General features: G+C 49.8%; 3 protein-coding genes across 7 annotated transcripts in view; all 3 read right to left on the bottom strand.

Annotated features, from left to right (window-relative positions):
- Positions 1-1,021, bottom strand: part of SLC23A2 (solute carrier family 23 member 2) — a 59,716-nt gene extending 58,695 nt beyond the window's left edge. The window contains exon 1 of the mRNA XM_040617896.1: positions 933-1,021. The gene's annotated coding sequence lies outside the window, so the exon portion shown is untranslated. The remainder of the gene's footprint in view (positions 1-932) is intronic.
- An 11,705-nt stretch (positions 1,022-12,726) lies between these two features.
- On the bottom strand, positions 12,727-17,571 carry TMEM230 (transmembrane protein 230). 5 transcript variants are annotated; one of them, XM_040618108.1, is made up of 5 exons: positions 17,448-17,571; positions 15,110-15,237; positions 14,580-14,702; positions 13,642-13,817; positions 12,727-13,274 (listed from the first exon to the last, which is right to left on the bottom strand). In XM_040618108.1, the coding sequence occupies exons 2-4, from the start codon at positions 15,206-15,208 to the stop codon at positions 13,677-13,679; spliced, it is 363 nt and encodes a 120-aa protein (XP_040474042.1). In that variant the 5' UTR covers positions 15,209-15,237; positions 17,448-17,571; the 3' UTR covers positions 12,727-13,274; positions 13,642-13,676. The 5 variants fall into 5 exon arrangements, with proteins under 5 accessions (XP_040474042.1, XP_040474043.1, XP_040474039.1 ...); XM_040618109.1 differs by having other exon boundaries at positions 12,727-13,230; positions 17,448-17,570; XM_040618105.1 differs by having other exon boundaries at positions 12,727-13,817; positions 17,448-17,570.
- A 2,412-nt stretch (positions 17,572-19,983) lies between these two features.
- Positions 19,984-23,004, bottom strand: PCNA (proliferating cell nuclear antigen). The gene is made up of 6 exons (XM_040617892.1): positions 22,724-23,004; positions 21,871-21,968; positions 21,404-21,471; positions 21,029-21,223; positions 20,649-20,772; positions 19,984-20,516 (listed from the first exon to the last, which is right to left on the bottom strand). Exons 1-6 carry the CDS (start codon positions 22,942-22,944, stop codon positions 20,434-20,436), a joined length of 789 nt encoding a protein of 262 aa, XP_040473826.1. The 5' UTR covers positions 22,945-23,004; the 3' UTR covers positions 19,984-20,433.
- Between the last annotated feature and the right edge of the window lie 105 nt (positions 23,005-23,109).

The following is a 23,109-nucleotide window of genomic DNA, read 5'->3' as shown; positions in this document are numbered from 1 at the left end:
GATCTTTCAGGTCTTTGCCTTAATAGTTGCTGTTTGCGCCGAGTTCGGCTACCGGGATTGTTTACCGAGTATTTGTTCACCAGCTGTCCATCCTCTTCCACCCCACTGCCCTATAAAGAGGGTTTCATCAGATCCCGTTAAAAGCCAGGAGCTTATTTTAAGACCATAGACCCTACGAGGCCTCTGGAGCATTTGTGCTTCTTATCCACATGCATAATTTTTTCCACATTCACTGCAATACTCTCCACGTTAAGCTTCTAAACAAGGCTTTCAAATGAACCATATGGAGAACTATCTAGGACACTGGGAAGTCACAACGCACCTCTTCTGCTGCTCTAGATCATGAATATCGATCCCGTAGCATTATTCAATACCTGGCCATATCCTAAACATACACACAGTTAGTGCAGCTTTTAAATGTTAATAGCCTTTGTTTGTTAGGGTAGAGGAGCCATGACGTAAGGAACATTTTAGTAATGCAAGATTGATTGAGACTGCAGCAGTTCTGCTGTTGACAGGAGTTTGTACCAGAAGATGGATCGTATGTATTCAGCGATGCAGTCTCCCTGTAAGGGCTGCCTGTGTTCGGGAATCATCAGCAGAGACGCAGCTCTATACTTCTGTAATTGTTTTAAAGTGTTACAGTTTTCTAACCCGCCTCTGCCTGTGGAAGATGGCAGAGTGAAACACAAGTAGTACGGCAAGAGATCTGCAAGTGAGAAGTTCAGGCACGTGCATCAGTCAGATTGAAATTTAAGAGACAGAGAGGCCTTGGGGTCAGGATAATCCCAAGGACAAGCAGGGGAAAGATGATAAAGGTGGATTTAGCGCTCCAAGAATTGAATTTGACATAGCTAGACCCCCTGGAACCACGGGCTCAAACCCAGCAAAGCATTTTTCAGCCCTTTGTTCCTCTTAAATAGATAAATTACCTTCCAGGTGGCCTTCAGTGCTGTAAAGTTTCACAAAATGCCCCAACATTTCACTTCTTCAGGGAGCCAAAGCCCATTCTATGCTGTCACACAGTCCTGCTGTAGAAGTAAAAATAATTTTACTGGGATTATTGGTATATATAATTCCTGTTACTAAAATATAGTGAAGAACCATGAGGTATTTATAAAAACATTCAGTCACTTTCTGCCTGAATGATTTACAGGACCATAAAAAAGTTGGAAGAATCAGAGACACAGGATGTGCATGTGCGTGTCCTTCATAACAATGCTATCAGGAGAAATTGGCAGCCATTAATCATTTGGTGTGCCAGACCTTTGAGATCCTAAAGGAGACATGTTCCCTTTGTTGTTTGCTTTGCTTTGCTACATCTAATCTGGGAGATTATTTGAGCTTTGCAAAACTCACTCAGGGATTTACCTGAACAGGTGAGGTGTTGCTGCATCTAGACAATTAGTCCCAACAGAAGGCTTGTGCCAGTCTTCCCACTCCAACCAGTGTAAAATACCTGTCCATCAAAGATACATAGCCTGAATTTCTCCTGTAATTGCCCTAACTGGCCTAAATTCCTGTAATGCTGACTTTCTTCAGCTAAGACTACAGTCCTGGAGTCCCCGTTCCGCCCTCTGTTCTTTGTACTAATCAGTCATTATGCTTGCTTTCATAATGCAGGATAAATATTATAGTATTAATGTAATCACAGTAGTAACGATTAGCAAGTGCGTGAGCAAATAGTGCTTTGTGATATTTGCCAGCCTGAGTCACTGCAACATCTCCATGACAGTGAGCAAGCAGGGATTTGATTTTGTGGTGAGGTTGTGCCCATGTGGAGCTAGGAGCATCCAGAGGGAGATACTGTTGTGGGGACAGTCAAGCCTTTAGCCCAGGCTGTGTGTCCTTCTCTGCAGCCAAAGAACACAAAACTGTTGCAATAATCTGAGGTAACCTTTAATGAGGATGTTCCCCAAGCATGCCAGCTTTATTTTGTTCGTTTCTTTATGGCTCCGTGCAAATGAAATGGTAAGGACAGGACTACAGAAGGTCAGGGTTTTCTCGAGATGCAGCGTGTATATTACTGGCATAAATTTAAACACTGAAATGCTTTTGGCTGGCATTTCTTCTGTTTACTGAAAATTTCCATTTTAAACCAGCGTTGCCTCAACTGGGACATGAATCATTGATCTGAGTGCAGGATCTCCAAAAGACCAAATCAAAACTTCATATCCAGTTATATCCAGGGATATTTGCATTGGGCCTGGGATCCATAGCTCATTTCCCTATCTTGTTTCCTTGGTTTGTTGTGTTCTGGGTTTGGGATTTTTTCTTTCCTTTTTTTTTTTTTTTAGAGCATAAAACAAGGGAAAAAATAGTCTGCCTTACATCACATTAACAATATTTTGTGCGAATCCCACAGATGGAGTCCAGAGTTAAGAACAAGCTAGCACACATACGCAGACAACATACTTTTACTGGATTACACAAACTAAAAATGAAAAACCTGGTATTTCAACAGCTGCCTAGGAGGTGAAAGGAAACTCCCCCAGAGAAGACAACTCGCCAGCAATGATGTTTTTACTTCCCCTTCTGGAATATGGAGTAGTAACTGTAAGGGGAAGAGAATACTCAACTGGGCAGAGCCGGGGATTTTATTCTAAGAGGTAAAGAAAGCGAGAGTGAACAGCACTTCTTAACAAATGCTGTCTACCACCACCTAGTGGAAAACACCACCTCAGGCTCCTTCACCTACGTAAATTTGTAATCTTGGGGACAGTCATGACCTCACTGCTGTGTGTGTGTCCCCTCCACGCTATATGGAAACACAAACTAGCAAAAACTTTGTTTCTTTCTAAGAACTATTTCTAAAACTGGACGCCATACTTCCTGGTCTGCCATCTGACCTAAATCCTCAGTTTTGTCACCTGCCAAATGGAGGCAGGAAGAATTTTATGAAGTTTAATTAGTGCAAAGTGCTCTTAATAGCAAATAGGGCTTTCGGTCCAAGGATCTCAGACTACTTCGGTCCAAGTACTCAAATTACTGAGGCTTCAGTCAGCGATCCAAGAGGCAGATGTACTGCTGTGCTTGCTATATAGAAAGATAAATAGCAGGGGTTGCAAAGTTACAGTTGCCTGAATTCACATAATAAATCAATAGGGGAGCAGGAGGAAAAAATCTGCATAGTTGCAGAATTGTTGGATCCCTGCTGTTCATTTTACCCCTGGTAGCTTTTGGAGGGAGGAGACCTTCCTTCACCTTTGTATATGCAAAGTATTTCTTTGTAAATGGAGACCAGATCCTGGCAGCCAGCACAGTACAAACAATTCAGAACAGGTTCCTGTGCTTATAGGGTTGCTCGAACCACATTGGCCACACTATTCATCCAAACATCATCTGTGAATATAGGGAAGGAAGAGCAACGCTTACAAGTAACACTAACTCAACTGGACAGCTTGGGCTTTGGGTGAGCAGCTCATTTTCTTGATGCTGTTATGTCTGGTACCTCAGGGGCTGTACCAAATAGATGAGATTTAACTTGCTGAGTCAGGAGGCCTGCGTTTGGCAGAGGAAGGAGGAGATAGGTTTAGTCACCTCTCAAGTGTTTGTTCCCAGTCCTCTTTTCAAAAGCACAGCCCCTGAAATTAGCCAAGGGAGAGTCCTTACATCTTGGGAAGAGCGGGAGCAGGATGGGGCCAGGAAGCCGGCCTGCATTTATCCCCCGTTCTCGGTTTCTGCCAGGTTCTAGCTGCCAATACTGCTGAATCGCTGGAGCCACTCACAGCTCCTGACTCTGAGATGTTGTGGCAGCAGAAAAGGCACTGCAAGAGCCTGTGGCTGACAGCTCCTGACATTTTTTGCTTTGCCAGTGCACATTCAGGCTGGCGTTTTGCTTGCAGCTGAAGTTTATGTTGTCTGGAGAGACAGCCTCCAAGCAGGAGACATGCTGGGGTTTGCCACCTTGTATCAAGTTCGTGCGTGGCTCCTGTTCAAAGCTGTGGCAATAAATGGCAGCTTCTGTTGACAGATGTGCACAGGCAGGACCAGAGCAGCTTATTTCCACTTAAACTACTGCCAAAAGGGTGTGAACACAGTGCACAAAATCATTTTTAAGTCCACTAGAGGAATTTTGTAGCGCAGAATAGAACAGGTTTTCTCAAGCCGCCTTTGCTGGGAGTTCGAATGAAGGTCCTTTTCTCTGCAAAGAACAGACAGCACCACCCTTGTGGTTGCTTACCCATACCTCAGCAGAGAGATAAACCCTGTTTTAATCTTTGATTGCTTGAACTCACTTGCAAGCCATTCTGAAAGAACATCCACAATCTGTTCAGAGAGGAAGGATGGGTTTGGACATTGTCATTCCTTTCACCCGCTATCTCCCCATGACTCATTTAATTCTTCATGTGAGCATATAGTAAGAAAACCACACAGTGATGTCAGGAGGGATAGAAAAAAGGATTGCTGCAGAATCGACCTTCTCTAGCAAGTGGCAAAAGACAAAAGAACCGAGTGTGGGTCTGAGGCACAAGTTAAAGATCAAAACTGGCAGCACCATAACAAGCCCTTTACAGAGCTGCTTCTGAAATGGAGCTGCCTGAATCGTGCCGGGCCGACACCAGGAATCATCGTTTGCACACAGCTAGAAAAAGAACTCCCTGAGGCAGGAGGGAGAACTGGGCCCAAACCGAAGCTCAGCAGGCAACTCGAGAGCTGGAAATTGTCTGCGGCAATACTTTTCAGTTCCTTCTTTCCCTGACAGCTGAACTAACACTTGTCGCAGGAGTGCAAACCAGGCAATTATAGCAAGCATGGATGCCACAGGGCTGGACAGGCTCGCTATTTATAGTTCCTTGCCGAGAGAGCTTTCCTGCTGTGCTGCTGTACACAGGTTAAGGTGCAGTCCATGCCTTGAAGGGCTCACAGTCTAAATAAAAATAGAAGGAAGGAGTAGCAACCCCTTTTATGATGAGAGCCGAGACTCAGAGATGAAAGGATAAAAAGGAAATCCACTGCAGAGCCTGGAACAATGAAATTCAACTTCTGCCCCCGAAATTGCCCTTTATTTTGTTAACTCCTTCCACGCCTGAAGTGCCACCTTCTCTGCTACTCATAATTAGTGCCAAACAGTCTCATACAGTGTCACTGAGGTGTTCTTGCAAGCTCTGGCCTGCCTTGCCACTGTTAAATGATTTATTTTCCCTACCTACAGCAGAGATGGGAGAAGGGATGTGTGCCTGCCCTTCACTCCCTGCTGAGACCTGGGCCCATGCTCAGGTGTGGACAGGGTGGGAAGCATGGGACCAGGACTGCGTCCTGGAGCTAAAGGGATGACAGACTCCCAGGAGCGGAGCAGGCTGCCAGCTCCAAGCCTTCAGAGTCTCAGCCAACTGCAGATGCAAGTCAAAGACTCTCCTTTGTTTCAGGGGGAGGATTAAAACACGAGCTGTTTGTGAGTTGAACTTTGAAGTATCTTTGTAGCAATTTGAAATGCGGTTGCCCAACAAAGAGAAACCTTTACAAATACATTTTTTGTATTTGAAGTTAGAGACCATCCACTGGCCTATTTTAAGGCATACATTTGAACTGGCCATGAATCCTGCCTCTGTTCTCATGCACTAAAAGGCAAGAGAGGATTCACTTGACCTGCGCTATCAAATACAGAGAAAATAAGGCATTTGTCTGGGAAAGAACCACCCAAAATAGCAGTGAAGAAATCGTGCTGCGACATGAGCTGTTAGTGATGAGAGACAAGAAAAATGAGTTCTAAGAGCTGGTAGACTTCTTCTAATGACGTATTAATGAAAACTGCTAGAAAATTATACGGTGATGCTAATTAGTCTTTCTAGGTTTAAGGACCTGAGATCTTTCCCTGTTACACTAAATACTCTACATGCATAAGAGTAGGGAATAATCCTTGTTGAGGTGAGTTCTCAGCGTTCTTTAAGGATTCTTTCTAGATCCACCTGACATTTCCTTTGCTGAACACAGCTTTTAGCTCAGAAACCAATGCTCTTGCCTGAGGAAACCCTCCCCTGGCAGCTGGTTTTTGATCGATTGATTTGACTGCTTGCGTTAAACATGATGCAACACGGTGTGACAAATGCAAGCGAACATCAGGATGGAGCGCAACGGAAATGCTGCATGCTATCTGGCAGGTCAGCAGGAGGGGAAGGAATTACTCGCCTGGTAACAGCACATGGAAAAGCACAGAGGCAGGGGGTAGGATTCATCTGCAAACATCTCATGTTCCCTAAACTTTTTACAGCCCTGTCATGGTTTAACCCCGGCCGGCAACCAAGCCCCACGCAGCTGCTCGCTCACTCCCCCCCACCCAGAGGGATGGGAAAGAGGATCGGAAAGGAATGTAAAACTCAAGGGTTGAGATAAGAACAATTTAATTGGTATAGCAAAAGCCACACACGCAAGCAAAGCAAAGCAAGGAATTCGTTCCCCACTTCCCATGGGCAGGCAGGTGTTCGGCCATCCCCAGGGCAGCAGGGCTCCATCACGTGTAACAGTTACTGGGGAAGACAAACACCATAATGCCAAATGTCCCCACCTTCCTCCTTCTTCCCCCAGTTCATATACTCAGCATGACGTCCCATGGTATGGAATAGCCCTTTGGCTGGCTTGGGTCACCTGTCCTGGCTGTGTCCCCTCCCAATTTCCCGTGCCCCTCCAGCCCTCGGGCTGGCAGGGCCCGAGGAACCGAAAAGTCCTTGATTTAGTATAAACATCACCCAGCAACAGCTGGAACCATCAGTGTGCCATCAACATTGTTCTCACATCAGAGCCAAAACACAGCACTGTACTAGCTACTAAGAAGAAAATTAACTCTGTCCCAGCTGAAACCAGGACAAGCCCCTCATTAGGCTTTGCAATGTCCTAAAGCAGACAATTATGACTGTATCAATTTTGTGTCTTTCCCCTCCTTCAAGAAGCTGGAGAATGAACCCAGAAGAGCTGCCTGTGGATGTATTAACTTCCCACTATCACATCAGCGAGACCATATGTATCACGCATTTCCCACTGACAAGGAAAGAAAGGTTAAAACCTTGCATGACAGGTTAACAGCATGATTTGCAGCAACGGCTTAAATAAATGGTTGCAGGCACGAAAGACTAGCAGGCAGCTAATCCTTTAAAGACTTAAGAGCAGCTACTACTTCAGTCCAAGTAAATATTTCAAAATAAAATTAATTAATGGTGACTAGTGGATTTTTTTCTGCTTCGTTTTAACAGCCCAGGCTGAAATGGCGATGCCGCCATGGAACTTGCACTTTCAGTGCCAAAACTGTTATTTCATAGAGGCAAGAAAGAGTCCTCCCAAAGAAGATTTGTTGCAGTTTTGTTCCTTACTGTAACCGCAGCAGAACTGGAACAGCTCTGCACGAATCTCGCGGGTCGGTGTTAGTGTCGGAGAGGCAAGCGCCAAGAGCAACCTTTATGCTGCTCCAGAGATGCAGGACAACATCATGGCTCGGTGTCCAACAGAAGCACAATGCAGAGGAAGGAAGTGTTCGCTTCCTGATTCTTGTCATAAGTAAGCTCTGTCCACGCGGGCCACAAAAAAAGACCTCCTCATAACTGTCTTCCTTCCGATTAAAAGAACTTTCTTAACACCTTCCTAGACACAGGTGAAAGCATGGAAGGAAAGGCTCTCAAGGTAACAAGTACCTAACCGGCACACACCAAAGTCTGCCTGAGCCCGGAGAAACAAAGAAGTCAATGAAATAATTTGGAAACAACAATTTCTACTCCTCAATTAAGCTTTTTTTCCCCAATATTCCCCAATATCCCTCCCTCCCCCCCCCGACCTTTGGCTCCATCTCAGAACAAAGCCAGTTCTCTTGGGAGGGAGGAATCTGTCATGGCCCACTGAACTGTCTGGAGTATTTCTAGTTAAATCCAGCATTCCTAAAAACATCGAGCTGCTTGTGTGTTAAGGAAGGAGAAGGGAAACGCCGTGAGCGCGCACATCCGCATTTCACACGGGGAGCGCAGAACACGGCATGCCACCTGCCTTGCAGCACGACAGTGTAGCTGGGCTGAACGCAGAGCTCTGGGAAAAAGGCAAAGAACATTTCACCAGGTAGAGAAGGCAGAAAACCAAGGCAGGATTGCCGACTTCCCCGAGCTGGAAGAGGCAAACCAAAGGTCTCTGCTCGCAGCTGGGAGGCCAGGGAGATGCAAGGGCTGGGCAATTTGCACTTGCCTGCTAAACTGATGAGCTGCAGTTCCAGGGTTCAGCGATGAGGAGAGTGCCAAGTGGAGAGGCAGGATCAGCCAAGTAGTCCTGGAGGTGCTTTGCAGGTTGAGGTCTTGCTGGCACGAGCAGGACAAACACCCCAAGGGAAGGGCCAGGAGAAAGAAAGCTTAAGGAGCGGTTTAGGGAGAGGCAGAAGACGTGAGGGGCAGTTGTATGAATGGGCTGATGCTTGAGACTTTTAAGGACTAGGCATGAGGGGGAGGAGTATGGAGAGAGCATGGAGAAACACATTTAGACCACGGGCGTAAGTGGAGCATAGCACAAATCTGATTAGAAGGGACAGAACTGTCGTGCCGAGTCATTTCTTCCTGCCCTGCAGGGTTTTTACGTTGTCTTTTATGCTAAGCAAAATCCATATTTGCTGTAAGAGCAGCGGTAAAGCACTGGGCCTCTCAGTGGCAAATGTTGCTGAATTTGGCTAATTGCAGTTGACAGAAGGCAAGCAAACCCTGACCGCAGGGGCTGGTCTAAGTGTTCCTGCACGACGGGCACCAGAAAGGCACTAGAGATGCTGTTGCAGATTGTGCTGTTCATTCAAACAAAGCATTTGGTTTATGGCGATATTTATAGGACGGGGGTTGTAGCCAGCATGCTCCAAGTGAGTCATTATATTCTGTTGTCCACATTTCTGCAGATGTCTCACACGACTTCCAGTAAAATACTTTCAGGAGTAAGATCAGTAACCTGCTGGCCAGGCCAGCCTCCTCACAACCAACCTGCTCTGTGGACAAACAGTGCAACACCCAGCCAAGCCTCCAGGATGAAGTTATCGGAAGGGTAAGAGGAAATACAAATCCCTGCTGAGAAAAGATGAACAAGGAGTCTGAAACTCAAGTTTCCTCTTCCTACATCACCACGGGACCGGGGATGGGCCTTGCTCTTCTCCCCACCCCATGAACCTCCACCAGCACAAGCACATGGAGAATCTCAGAGAGAAGGATCAACAGTGACGTCGAAAAACATATCTGTATCGCTATATAGCGCAATTCAGGTTGCTGCCTGGAGTCCTTACACCTGCTTTCCCAGGACCAGACAGCAGTACCTGCAGCTGCCAGCTGCTTCCCTGTGGAGGGAATGATGGCTCTTCACAGGGCTCTCTGTGTGAACAGATGCAAAATCATGAGCCTGTAAGAATCACAACATTGCTGGCTCCACAAGCCTTAAACCCAAGAACAGAGACACCAGGACAGGGTGGTAAGACCTTCAGGGCTGTGGCTTCACTTGCACCCAAAGCTCACACACAGTCTGCAGGCTGGTGAAACACCTCACTGCTCCTTCACTTCAAGCAACCTACAGCAGCAGCATTTCTGCCTCTTCTTTCAAGGATTAGTCGCCAGCCGGGGTTAAACCACGACAGAAGCCTCTCCTGGAAGCCCACCGTGTGGGCAGCAGGTTGACTCTGCAGCTCTACACTCGAATGCCACCACTTGGTGCAAACCTGCTGCCTGGCTTCCCTTCTTGATGGAAACCGGCTGTGGGAAGTGTTAGAAAATTAGTTATACACGGCGTTGTTGAGCCAGGAGCCACTGGTGGCCATCGCTCTCAGCTGGTGGCATTTGTACCACCAACAGTGGTAAAAAGCCTCCTGGAGAGGAGAGGAACGGGCCCCATTCTGCCTCGGGGAGCACAATATGCTATTAACAATGAGCCATCGCAAATAAGGAGCAGAGAAAGAGCCATTTTGGATCTAGCATCAGTTTCCAGGGCTTGTAGTTAATGTCTGCAGCTACTCAGGACTGTCTCCACGGCTACCTTGTTTGCTCCCCCCAGTTTATTCACCCCGATGTTTCATATGGCTTTGCTACAGTAGTTTCGTCTGATGTGATGATGCTTGGGAACTTCAATTAGCTTTGTTCACTCCAGATGCTCACAAAAAATTAAAAAAAAACAGAAAAAAAGAAAAAAAAAAAAAAAGAGATTGACTTAAAAATGAGTCTTTGCTTTTATAAATAATGCACCGGGGGAATTTCTCTGGGAAGCTCGGGCCAGAGGACTCTAGAATCACGTTTCCAAATGTCTTTCCAGCAAGTTCATGGTATTAAATTAAGTACGTAACGGTATAAATACACCGTACACCAGCAATAGAAGAACATCGCTGAGGATACGTGAATTCAAGCACTCATAAACGAGAGAAAAGCCTGAAATTGGGTGCTTGTTCTTTCTCCAGAGCTTCTGCGCATAATAATACCCCATCGAGCTATATAAATGCCAACTGTTTTTTTCCTGAGACAGCTGCCTTGCCGAGTGCCCAGAATGGATGATGCTCAATAAAGGAAACAGCTATTCAGTATTATCCTCATTCACCAGAGTTTGGCCAGCGCCTTATTTGTCATTCAAGCCCTGCTCTAGAACGAGAAACTTCTCCACAGGCGTTTTGCTCCTGCCCTCACCACTGCAGTGAGTCAGTCCGTTCTCCCCAAACCCACAACAGCCCTGACTTCACAGAAGGGGAACTGCGGGGCAGAGCCATTAACTGTGGGGTTTGGCAGCAGCATCCAGCACCCGGGGTCAAGGGAAGGATACAGCTCAGGGAGCTCGGGCAAGGCAGCGAAGGAGCCGAGCCAGCCGTGAAAATCACACGTGCAGGTCCACAGCGTGGCAGGAGTGGGGGGAAAATTAAAACGATCCTATTGTATCAGCACTGAAACAACGGCCCCATTGGGAGGAGAGCTTCATCCTTGTACAATGTTTTAACAAGTGAAAGGACTGACAGCACCGATGACACTCAACCCAGTATCAGGGAGCACCACTGTTAAGGTACAAACTGGGCTCGGAGAAACAAAATATTTACAGTAAAATTTGCCAATCTCTTGAAACAAATGTGAACTCACGCTATTTTACAAGAGAGAATTGAACCCTGGCTATTAGCTACACTAGAGCTAGACAATTAACAGACATTTTAACATCTAGAGACTTAGACTCTGGAGGAAAACTATGCTTGTAATGCAATATGTCAACTCAAAGAATGAAGTCGTCTGTATCTACATTTTTCCAGCCGTCAGCGTACCTTTTTTCTTTCCCCAAAATGTCTCCTTTTTCCCAGATCAGATATAAAACAATCGCTGTCGAGAGGACTGTTTCCCTGTGGCCATCCCTCACGCAGACAGCCCTGCGAGCGCTAGGGCAGGGACTGTTATTTATACACTGTGCTGCCTGAGAACTTCGCTTCTGTCAAATAAAAAAGAAATTGCCTTTCCTCCAGAAATGTCAGCATGTTCTTCTCCCGTCCCCTACATTTTTCTTTCTTAGCTGACCCAGGCTTGCCATCTTTTGGCATCTTATCAGCCCCACTCAAAAGCATCTTCTCCCTCCCCCTTTACTTTTTCTGTCTAAACATCCCTTTCATTTCCACTCCCCTTCCCCAAAACCCAAACAAATCCACATTCTTATCCCCTAGTAGAGGCTGATTCATGTTCTGCGTCAGCAGCCACTCTCCTGGCCAGACCCAGCTTTAACTGACACATTTCAGCTGCTGCCAAGCGGGACGGGACAGCATCTGGGAAGCCGGGCTGCCGTCAGCCCAGGGGCCAGCAGCGTCGGGGCCGGCGTGACGCAGCAGAGTGGCAGAGAACGTGCACAGATGATGCCTTCAGAGATGGAAAGGGGGATCCTGAATTCAACCAGAGTGCAACGCCGGGGCACACACAAGGCAATGAAGTCAAACGTGGGAAGAGACGTAGCTTACAAAGAGATCTTGGCTCAGGCTTTGGGTTTGGAGGAGGAAAAAAGGCAATTTGAAGGATACCTTCAGAGCAAGGCGTTCATCCAGCACTGTTCTCATCTCAACAGCTCCACAGACCTACCCTGCACTAACACCGACACCTGCCCCTATTCCTTCCGAAAATTTTCAGTCCACATGAGGCACACGCCTGAATTCTGGAGTATCAGTACCAGCCTGCAAACTGACACTGCCCCGTTACACTGCCCAACAAAAGGAACTGTATGTCTGGGCCCGGAAAAAAAAAAACCAACCCAGTTAGAAGCCTGAGGTCTTTGCACATTTAATAAGGACTGCACGTGAGGCTCAAAAAGTGAGTCCCGACCTCCCGAAGCAGCACATTCTCCTGCCGCACCCAGGGCAGTCTGGATTGCTGCCACGGGGAGGGTCCTACAGCAAGGTCCTCTGCCCTAAGCAAGCCAAGGGTCCTGGAGAGCAGATGGGGCTGTCGCAAAGCTGCTGGCTCAGCACGGCCTAATTGCAGTGACTGCATTAGCAACTGGAAGCAGTGGGCAACAGCAGATTCAGCTAAAGCCTTAATCTGGGGGCCCAGAACTGTTTTTAGCACACACTGAGACCTACAAATGTGAAAAAGACAAGCTTATGACTTGTACACAGACTATAGTGAAGTTTATTCATACTAAATACACGTACTTGCATCACTACTCGCCGCATACTTGCCCTCCAGGATGCTGAGTTCATTCCCACTTCAGGAGTCAAGACTGTTTTTACTTTGCATAAACCAAGAGCTGCCAGTTTGGTTTCCCTGAATAACGTATCACTGAAGCTAGCAAAACAATACAAACGGGGTTTATTCAGTACAAACTATACAGAAATTTTCTTTTTACCGTTCTAGGGAGTTATGCACAGCATATTATTTAGACAAGCACAAAATGATTCCAAATATACATAAATACAGTGGAATTCAAGTGTCTCCAATATCCACACTAGTCAAAACCAAGAGTTTTGGTATTTGGACACTTGGGTCCTGGTCCGGATTCCAATGCTTCTCCCCGCATTCATTTGGTTTGTTTAAAATAATAAGCAAAATCCAACAACAGCCCTGTTAAAGGATAAGCTGGTTTTGCCAAAATTAACAGTAACAGCAGCATGGGGAAAAGCTTGCTTCGGAAGAACGTGTTTGCCAATAAGTAAGGATGGTCAGTCTGACAGGAGGAGTTGTGTAGCAAATGCACGACGTGTAAATCATTTCACGCAAGTGCAGCTTCATCCCCTCTCGTGCCCATCCGACTGCTGTTACTCCAGACAAGCACAGGACAAGAAGATTGGAAGCATTGCTGATGAGCAGAAAGCCAAAGGAGAATTTAACTATGGTGTTTGTCTGCAAAGGTAAACCCACTGATAACCACAACGTTACCGAAAACAAAAATAAACTCTATAAAAAGTTACAAAAAACAAGTATCTTTGATGTTGCAACCGGCTCATCTATTTTTGGAAAATTGCTAGAATTGCCTTGCCCAAGAGGAACTTTTTTATAAGCAACCAACATTAGGTAACCAAAAGAGTCAAAATACCATAAATCATGTTTTTTCCCACCTTGTGTTGCAACCCTTCGGGTCAACTCTGTGTTTGAGCCCCCACCAAGTGAAAAACCCGCCACACCTCAAAACTGGGAACTCGCATCTTGTGACTGATAATACTTATCTTACAGGCCCCCTCCGACAGCCAGGGTAACTAACAGCTCTTACCGCCAATCTAATTATAACGCGATTAAATACATTGTTCAATCATCAAAATCTGGGATATCGTCGTAGGAATAGCCCCGGTAGCCTTTGGAAGCGTAGTATGCGATGCGCAGGTGGTAGAAGCCTGGGAGAAACACAAGGATCCCAATGATGAGCACGGGGATGGCACGGTCCGCTCCCTGCGGGGGAGAGAGGGGCAAGAGCAGTGAGGCTGGGGAGGGGGTGGGTGTCTTTCACGTTCCTTAAGTCCTGTCTCTATTCATCCCCAAGGCCTGGCTAGCTGCCAAAACAAAAATTCATCTTCAATCAGAATTTTCTTCAGGCTGAGCTCTCCCTCCTCGCTACAGGAAACCCTCAACGTCCCCTTCGGACACCAACAATGGAAGGGCAGTGCCAGCCCCCGGCCGGGTGCTGTGCACTTGGCTGAGCACCAGCTCTCCTGGCTGTGCCTGGCTGCTTCTGATACAGCCGAAACGCTGCTGTGCCCGCCACGATAAGCAGCAGCCGCCAACCGTAAAACAATTCCACACGGCGCAAGGTAAGCGGAGGAGCGCGCCGTGGAGGGGCACCAGGTCAAGCTGTGAAAAACAGATTCCCTTCCAATGGGTCGTAAACACAGAGAGGAGAGCAGCGGTGCCGTGTCCTGTACCACGGCCTGGGATCTCCTACCCAAGTCACCAGCCGGTCTTTGCTAGGAAGAGCGACGATCCCAGCGTCAAGTTTTTCCAGGACAGCAAGCTGACCTCAGCAGGGACATTGTGTTAAAACGAAACCGTAGCCCAGGGAGGCCAAGGGAACTCGGCGCTCCCCGGCCGATCTCCAGTTCGGCTACGACCTTGCTGCAGAGCGGCAGCTGAAGACACCAGAGGGCTCAGCTGCTGGAGAAACGGGGCTGTCGGCCAATGTGGCACTCGTCACAGAAATGTAATCGAACAACTTACACCTTTGCTGATGTATCCCGCCAGGAGGAGGGCTCCGATGATAATGAGGAAGGTCCCGATCATGAAGAGCACAACAGCCAGTGCAATTGCCTTGTAGGGGATTTTTGGTGGGCTCTTCTTGAACTGGATGGAGAAAAAGCCCCGACCCAATATTAAACAGCTTAACGCAGCACAGCTCCCCTCCCGCCACGGCAGAGCTGCGAGTCCCACAGCCAGCAGAGATGACATGGGACAAAACTGCTGCAGCAGCTCCGCTGCAGGGCTCTGCGACGGCCCTTCCGTGAGGAATCCTGCCCAGACCCCGCTCTCTGAGCCAGCCTTTAACCCACTGCTTCCAGATCCGCTCTCATTTTCTCCTCCCTCCAAAAAAACGTTTCTGGAGAAGGGCTGAAGTGGTGGCTCACAGCTTTGTACCCTGGAGGTGAACAAAAAAGCAGCCTCCTGCGCACACACAGCGCTACAGCAGCTTTTCCTAGCAGGTTACACAGTCAGAGCAGCAGCAGAAAGAGGTTTCCTTCCCCGCTTTTTACCTGCAGGTCAATATATCCATCGTCAGTGCTGGCGAGCTTGGAATATTTGACTTTGCTACTGGGAATCCCAGCAGTCAGGTTTGTACGTGATGGCATCATTACAAGGAAGCCTGGGCATCAGCTAGAACCTGGGGAACAAAGAGAACAGGAAAATAAAATAATCGGAGCACACTCTGCGATAGAGGCTGGGAGAGACGGAACGAGTGTCTCAAGAGAAACCAAAGTCTCACGCCCGCGCTAACCAAATGGCATCGTTGTTCTTTTTCACAAATGAAACCTTTTCAAACAAACCCCTGTATTTAAGCCTAAAGTACAAACCCCTGAATATAGCTGCAACAGGGTTTGCCAACATTGGAAAACAAAATCAAACTAAGAGAGAACTTGTCTTTAAAACAAGACAGAAATTCCAGAATCATACACGATGTATAAACCAGCTCTCGTTGCGCAAGGAGATCGCAGTTCCAGCAGGGAAATGTCTGAGGCCCAGCTATTTCTAAATGGGGACACGAGCAAATAAACCCAAACCAGAACTAAACAAAGCAGCTTCTCTCAACCAGCCGGGTATTTTGCAAGAGATCCGTTTTTTTTTTGGGGGGTGGGTGGGTGGGGTGGGGAAGTAGAGCAAACCACCGTAAAGTGGAATGAAAAGGAGCTGTCATTCCCGAGACAGCTCGAGTCGTGACTCAGAGGGAGCATGACAAGGGGATGGGGTGGTTAGTGGATGAGGTAACCGAACGAGCAGAGGCCACTCGCCTGCCTGGCTGCGAGGGAGGCAGCGCCCTGGGCCGAGCTGCGTTTCCTTACGCCACAGCCGGACCCTGCCATTGCCCCACGCCGCAGCCAGCTCCTGCGGTTCTGCTGCCAGCCGCGCCGCCCCGGGCAGGGGGCAGAGCCAGCTGGCTGCTGCGGGGCCCAAGCCGAGCTCTGGCCTCCAGCCCCCCCCCGCCGCCTCGCTGCAGAGCCACTGCAGGGGCTGGGACCCCTCCTCGCAGCGGGACCCAGGCGCTGGGTGCCACTCGCCCACCGCCATCAGCCTGCGCTGCCGCCCCGCAGCGAGGTGCAAAACAGGCTTCCCACGCTTCCCAACTTCCACAGCTTTTTTTTTTTATTTCCTGAGGAAGTATGGAATAAAGAAAACAAAAATGCATCTATCCCAACTGTTCCAACAGGAAGGGACAAGGACGCTTTTTCCGCAACGCTATTTCGCATCTAAGGCAACAGCATCTCCTTAAAATATTTAGTTTCCACGGAAATCCTTTGTCTCCCTCTCGCTAACTGCCAGCACATTCCCGCGACATCGGGTTTGTTCCTCTTGCAGGAAATTTAACTTCTATAAACCCCCAACACCCTCTGATCTTAAACCCCAACACAGATGTCCCTTTAGCTTGAACTTTCTGCTTTTTTTTTTTTTTTTTGCAGCAAAACCCCAAGCACAGACAAATCCTTTCCAGCCCCAGGCATACCCGAAATCTGTCGCCCACCTGCAGGGTGGGCACGCTCGCCTCCTCTGCCCCTCACACATCATTTCCCGCACCCCAACACCCCCAAGGCCTCCTGCGTGTCCAGGGGGTAGACGTGAAGCAGCCAAAAGAAATCAGCACATCAGAAACGCGTCCAGATTTTCTGATTCGGGCCCAATTTTACTCTCGAGCACTGTGGGACTTCTTACTGCCGGTCCCACTGTTTACCCGGCTATTCCTAGTGGCTTCCTAGGAATTATTTCCCATTTACGTTTGCATAAACTGATGATCTGCCCTTGCCCTCACCTTGCTTACCAACAAGAAAGAGGCTGTTATGGGCAAATGCAAATGCAAATGCAAAAAAAAAAATACTCTCAGCCCTCACGGTTAAGGGCCAGTTCGAGCCCACCGAGCTTCACCCTCCCCGTGGGCTCAGGATGAGAAACAAGGTCGCTGCGCGCTGGGAGGGGGGACAAATGGCGAATGGTGCCGGTCCTGCCCCTTTGGTTTGAAGCACAGTGGGAAGCGGCAGCGTGCGGGGGGGGGGGGGGGGGAAGGGGGGGGGGGGGGCAGGGCGCAGGCTCAGCGGGGAGCTCGTCGCTGTCAAAATCCCGTTGACCCCCCGAATCAGCCCGACACCATCTTCTCCCCCCTCCCCCAGGAAGGCGGGGGTGGGGTGGGGGTGGGGAGGCCATTCCTCGCCCTTTGGCCAGCTCGGCCCTCACCCCGCTGCACCCCAGACCCAAAACGGTTTCTGCGCTGGCGACCAGGGAGCCCCCGGCAGGCCCGACCCCCGCCTCCCCCACGGCGCAGGCCGCGCTCCCGGCCCGGTCCCGGTCCCGGCACCGATACGGACACGCCGAGGCCGCTGCCGTTACCGACTGCTCGTGCTGCCCAGGCCCATCGCTGCCCGCACCGCCCCGCTCCGGCGCCCGCCGCGGAACCACCCCGGAAGTTTATTCTGGGTGACAGCAACGTCCTTCCGGGTTACGGCGGCTGCTGCCGGCCCGGCCCCGCTCCAGGGGGCTGACCCCGCCGCCCGCCCCGGACCAGAGCGGGGACTGGGGCGTCCCTGCGGAGGGGCCACGTCCCGCTCTCCCGGGCCCACGCCACACGCGACGCGCCGGAGCCGCTCCGTGCCACGTCAGGGCTGTTTGTAGAGGGTTTAGGAAACAGGCACGCTCGCACACGTCACTCCTGCACATACTTTAAAATAAAGCTGATTTTCGAGAGGATCCGGATGTGATTAAACGGGCAGGTGCAGCACAGCCCTCCGCCAGGGCCGGGTACGGGACCTGCCACAGCCGGAGAATTATTTGTAGCACCTGGAACAACATAAACCAGCAGGTAAAACAGGTGGGGACCGACCTCCACCAGCCGCGCCAGAGCGGGGAGCTGCAGGAATTGCCATGGCTCCTCCAAGTTAATAAAATATTTAGAGCCCCAAAAGCTTAATCTCCTGCAGTAAATTAATAAACCCCCCTGGATTTAGAGCCTGAAAAGCCTGATCTCCTGAAGTTTCAAAGAATTCTTGCTTCCCTCCACCCCCCCTTCATTTCTTTTCTCCTTGGTAAGAAATTCTAAACATTTAAACTTCAAAAGCTTACTCCCTCAAACATGGAGAAACACATCCAGCACTCACCAAGCCTCCTCAGCTCTTTTTTTTTTTTGTTCTTGCCCTTTTTAGTGTTTTGTTTTTAAAAGGGATTATCTTTATTTTGATTATTTGGGTATGGCAATAGCAACGTAAACATTCAGCTTCTTTAAGGCTTTATCCAGAAAGCCCAGCACATGAGTCAGAACACCAAGCGTGTAAACACTAATGGTAAAGGAAATTTTCTTAAATGACGCTGCACCACTGGCTCATTACAGCTGTAAAAATAACCAATTCAACTATACTTTTTTTTTTTTGGCCATGTTTATGAGTAGAGTAGCACCAAGCCTGATGGCTCCCACTGCAGCAGGAGGCTGCACCAAAACAAACCAAGAATTTGCTTCCAGCACCAGCCCAGCCTGATGCACGTTATTGAAACCCAGGATAAATCCCCATTTCAACATCGTGAATGTCTGATCCGGCACTGAGGAGCATCACACCGGGAGGGGAAAAACAATCCTGGTTACTCGAGGTACCTGCTACTGCTGGGGGCTGTAACTCTGGGATTGCTGGAAAGCTTTAGGGCAGCTGAAGACCTCGCTTTGGAGATGATTTTTTTTTTTTGTAAAGGTACTGAATGATTCAGCAAGAAGGGAATAAGGAGGGTGTGCACTGGAGACATGAGAATACAGGAGCAGAGAACCACACATGAGCCACCTGCATCACAGCAGCAGCAAACCACAGGCTAAACTCTAATACCGCAGCGCGACCACCAACGAAAAGTGACTCAAGGTCAGGGGCACCAAGAACCCCTGTCCCAGAGCTCGGAGCTGGCTCTGTGGATGGTGGCCATGTCATTCTGACACAGCAGGATTTGTTCCTCAATCAGCACTGCCACCTTGTGAAACTCTTCGGCTGCATCCATCGGGTTTCCAAGTCTCAGCTTTTCCAGCAGTTGATGTGCAAGGGCAAGCGTGCAGCCAAAACCCCACCCCCCCAGGGCTAAAGGGCCCGTGCGTGCCACCTGCCACCGCCCCGGGCAAGCCCCCCCAGGTGCTTCTCCCTGTTTTACTGCTGGGGACAAAGCAGGGTCGCTCTGGCTCCAGACGGAGGGTACAGGGTTAAGGCTGACTGTGAGCAGTACGAGAAGCAAAGAAAAACCCCCACAGCTGCCCAAAACTGTTTTCAAATCCCATTTTTCCACGATCAAACCTTCAGGGTGAAACATGCTGTAAACCTTTACCGTTTTCACCAACAGTAAATAAGGATGTGATGACAAAGACCCTCGGTTAAGAGAGGAGCGGCTGGTGGCACGGCCAAGTGCACCATGCTCGAGAGGCACAGGGCAGAGGCAGCCGATGAATACAGCGTGCACAGGTCTGCGGAGGAGCAGCTTAACGTCAGTGAGACGGGAGGAGGAGAAGAATGAAGCCCAGGCAGGGCTTGCATGGCACCATCAGACCAAGGAACGGAGCTGCAGCGTGTGCCTGCACCCTCAGCCTTCACTGAGGCAGAGCAGCAGCTACCAAACAGTCTCTGCCACCTGCTGAACCTCGTGCATTTTAAAGAAAACCTGTTTCAGAAACCTCCTCTGCTTAAAGGAGAGCAGAGCATTAAGGGCTGATTAGTTACAGAAACAATAACCACACCTCTCCATTTCACCTGTCTGAACCATCAGAGCAGCTGCTGGTAACTCCAGAACAAAAAAAAAAGCACAAGCTTGCCCATGGCAGCGCCTTTCAAAACAGGAGCTAGGCTACGTTAGCGTAGTCTAAGAAAGCATCGATTCCTCCACCCACGTTTAAAGATGATAAACCCCATGAAATTACATTCTTTATTTCCATTTTCAAAGATTCAGTTAGAATACCAGCTGCAAAAATAAGTGAAGGTCTAAAACTCACAGCATAACTGAACAGCAACCCTAGGCAGCTACAGAACTCTATGGGAAATGGGTCTGCACTCAAGTTAAATATCACACCCCTTCCCCAACACCAGCTGGAAGAGGTAAGATACTTCACCTTCAGACAGCACCTAAGAGGTGATTGGAACTACAGGAATATTAGAAAAACCAAGATTTCCTTCTTCCAGTGACACCAGTATAGCAAAAGAGGAAGTTGAAAAATATTTACAAAGATATCTACACGACATGCCTAACTGTGCTGACGTGATGCTCCACAGCACTGAAACTGCTAACGCCGCCACCGCCTTCTCCGCCAAACCAGCTGTCCTCTGGAAGAGCTGACCAGCTCTACCCCTCAGTCCTGCTCCAATTAAGAGCCTTCTTGTTGGTCTTCGATCTTTGGAGCCAGGTAGTATTTTAAGTGTCCCATATCAGCAATCTTGTACTCCACAACTAGGGAAAAGGAGAAAAAAAAGCCTGATATTCAGAAGGTTTTTAATAAACACCCTTCAGTCAAGAGTTGTTAAAGTAGTTGGAAGGCGGCAGCATGCTACAAGATTTTTCAGTAGAGCTGCTTGTACTCACCAAGAGGAACATCTGCAGACATGCTGAGTGTGACTGTCGGGGACAGGGGAGTGGCTTTGGTAAAAAAGTTCAAGTACCTCAGAGCAAAGGTCAACTGGACTGGCTCGTTCATCTCTATTGCAACCTAGAACACCGGCAGCCAGGTCAGAGCTCAGCAAGCGCCAGCCACAGCCAGCTCCCTCAAATAATTCCGACACCTAAAGCAAGGGCAGTCAGTGCTGCTCCCCACCCTGGCCTGCTCAGCACCACCTGCGGGCCCCAGGGACAAGGGCCTGGTATAAACCAGAGAAATGCACGATCCAATCCCCCAGCAGGTCACAGAACGAGCAGTGTTTGCAGAAACCTCAACATCGAAGGCACCACAGTAACAATCAACTTACGGCTTCCTCCTCTTTATCCACGTTACTGGTCTGCGACAGCTTGATGTTTCCATTGCCCAGCTCTCCACTGGCTGAAAATTTCACACCATCTTTCGCACAGGAGATGACAACCGCATCGCCAATGTGGCTGAGATCTCTACAGATGCGTGCGAATTCAGCAGACGGCATTTTCACTACGCAACTATACTCTTGTTCCTGCAAAGGAAGTGCCACAATTTAGCTTGTACCAAGAAATGTAATCGCTACACTTGAGTTCCTTCAGTCTTTCCAAAGGCAGTTGTGTTACAAGCTCAAACGCCAAGTCTGATGGAGTTTGACATGGAAAACCACCCACTTTAAGACAGGGTGTAATCAGTCATTTGCACCACTACTTACTGGAATTCCTAGCTGCTCCACGTCGAGATCCATTAGCTTCATCTCATAATCAGAAACCTTTTCCTGATCTAAAGGAACAAACCACAGTTTCACCAGGTGTTTCTTAGAAGTTATCATCCTGAATTTAACTTCTGCGCCCTCCTCCCAAGTAAAACCACACTGATCATGCCAGTAAGACCCACCTTGTTTAATCAGAGCTAGCAGTCCAAAAGTGACCCCAACAGCCTTTTGTAGGCTGCAAGAGGACAGGAACCCAAGAGCATCTGTTTGTGGCCTGAAGAACTGTCTTTCTCTTATGAGGAGTATGGGTCAAGTTTCTAAGTTTACATCTCCAGACTGTTTCAAGAGTTTACCAGGTGACCCCTCCCGTTTCAGAAGTATTTACAGCCCCCCTTGCATCTCTGTGGTTTATGAAGCCTACCTAAAAATATCCTGCTACCAATTTACTTCTGAAATCTAACACTCACTTGGGGCTTCAAACACTAGAGCCAACGTGTCTGCATTGTCCTCCGCCCGGAGCGTTATGATGTCCTCGTTTCCAGCACATTTCAGTATTTTGGACATGCTGGGGGGGAGGGGAGACAGGTTACTCGCAGGATTACCAGGGGACAGAGCAGAACCCGCACCCATGGCCTACTACAGTGTGAAAGCCAGGCTACATGGCAGCAGTGGCCAGTGCCCTCCAAGATCCCCTTCCCCAGCCCCATATCCCTCCCCAGCCCCCCTTCCCCAGCCTCCCTCAAGTTCCCAGTACCAGGAGCTCACTCCCCAGCCCGCTCCAAGACCCCCTTCCCCAGTGCCATAACCCCTCCAACACCCCCTCCCCCAGCCAGCCCCACATCCCTCCCGAGCCCCAAACCCAGCCCCCCTGCTTCCCCACCCCCTCAAGTGTCACCCCAGCCCTCACTCCCCAGCTCCCTCCAACAACCCCTCCCCCAACCCGCCCCACATCCCTCCCCAGCTCCCCCCAGCACCCCCTCCCCCAGCCCCACAACGCCTCCAACGTCCCTCTCCCCAGTTCAGCCTCCCCCGCTCCCCGCCAAGATTTCCCGCCATGGCGCGCCGCGCGCCGGTAGTGACGTCACGTGACGGCGGGCCCCGCGCGCGCCGCGAAAAATGGCGCGAGAGCGCTGAGGAGAATGGGGGAAGGGCCGCGGGGGGGGGGGTCCGACCGGCCCCTGCCCACCCCAGCAGCCGCTCCGCGGGTACGGCCCGGGCACAGCCGCCCCCTCGCCCCTCCCCCGCTGCCCGCAGCCCGGGCCAGCCACCCCAGCCCCGTCCCAGCGCCCGGGGGGGCCCCACGGCCGCCGCTCCCCGTACCTGGAGAGGTTGACGCCCATGGCGATGTTGCGGTCGCAGCGGTAAGTGTCGAAGCCCTCGGAGCGCAGCGTGAGCTGCACTAGGGAGACGTGCGAGGAGTCCATGCTCTGCAGGCTGATGCCGCCCGAGCCCAGGTCCCAGCAGGCCTCGGTGATGAGGTCCTTGAGGGCCTCCAGCACCCGCTTCAGCACCGAGCCCTGCACCAGCCGCGCCTCGAACATCCTGGCGGCTGCCCCTGCGGCACCACACACACCCGGCAACGCAACAAGCGGCCCACCGCCCGGCAGCTGCCCATTTTATAGCCTCTTCCGCCCCGCCTCCCGCCGCGCCGCAGCCAATCATCAGCGGCTCTCTCCGCCCTCAGCGAAGGCCTAGCACGGTCACAT

The sequence above is a fragment of the Falco naumanni genome, chromosome 19 (assembly GCF_017639655.2).
Source record: "Falco naumanni isolate bFalNau1 chromosome 19, bFalNau1.pat, whole genome shotgun sequence".
Lineage (NCBI taxonomy): Eukaryota > Metazoa > Chordata > Aves > Falconiformes > Falconidae > Falco > Falco naumanni.
Note: the sequence above shows the minus strand (reverse complement) of the source record. Positions and strands in the feature narration are given on the sequence as shown.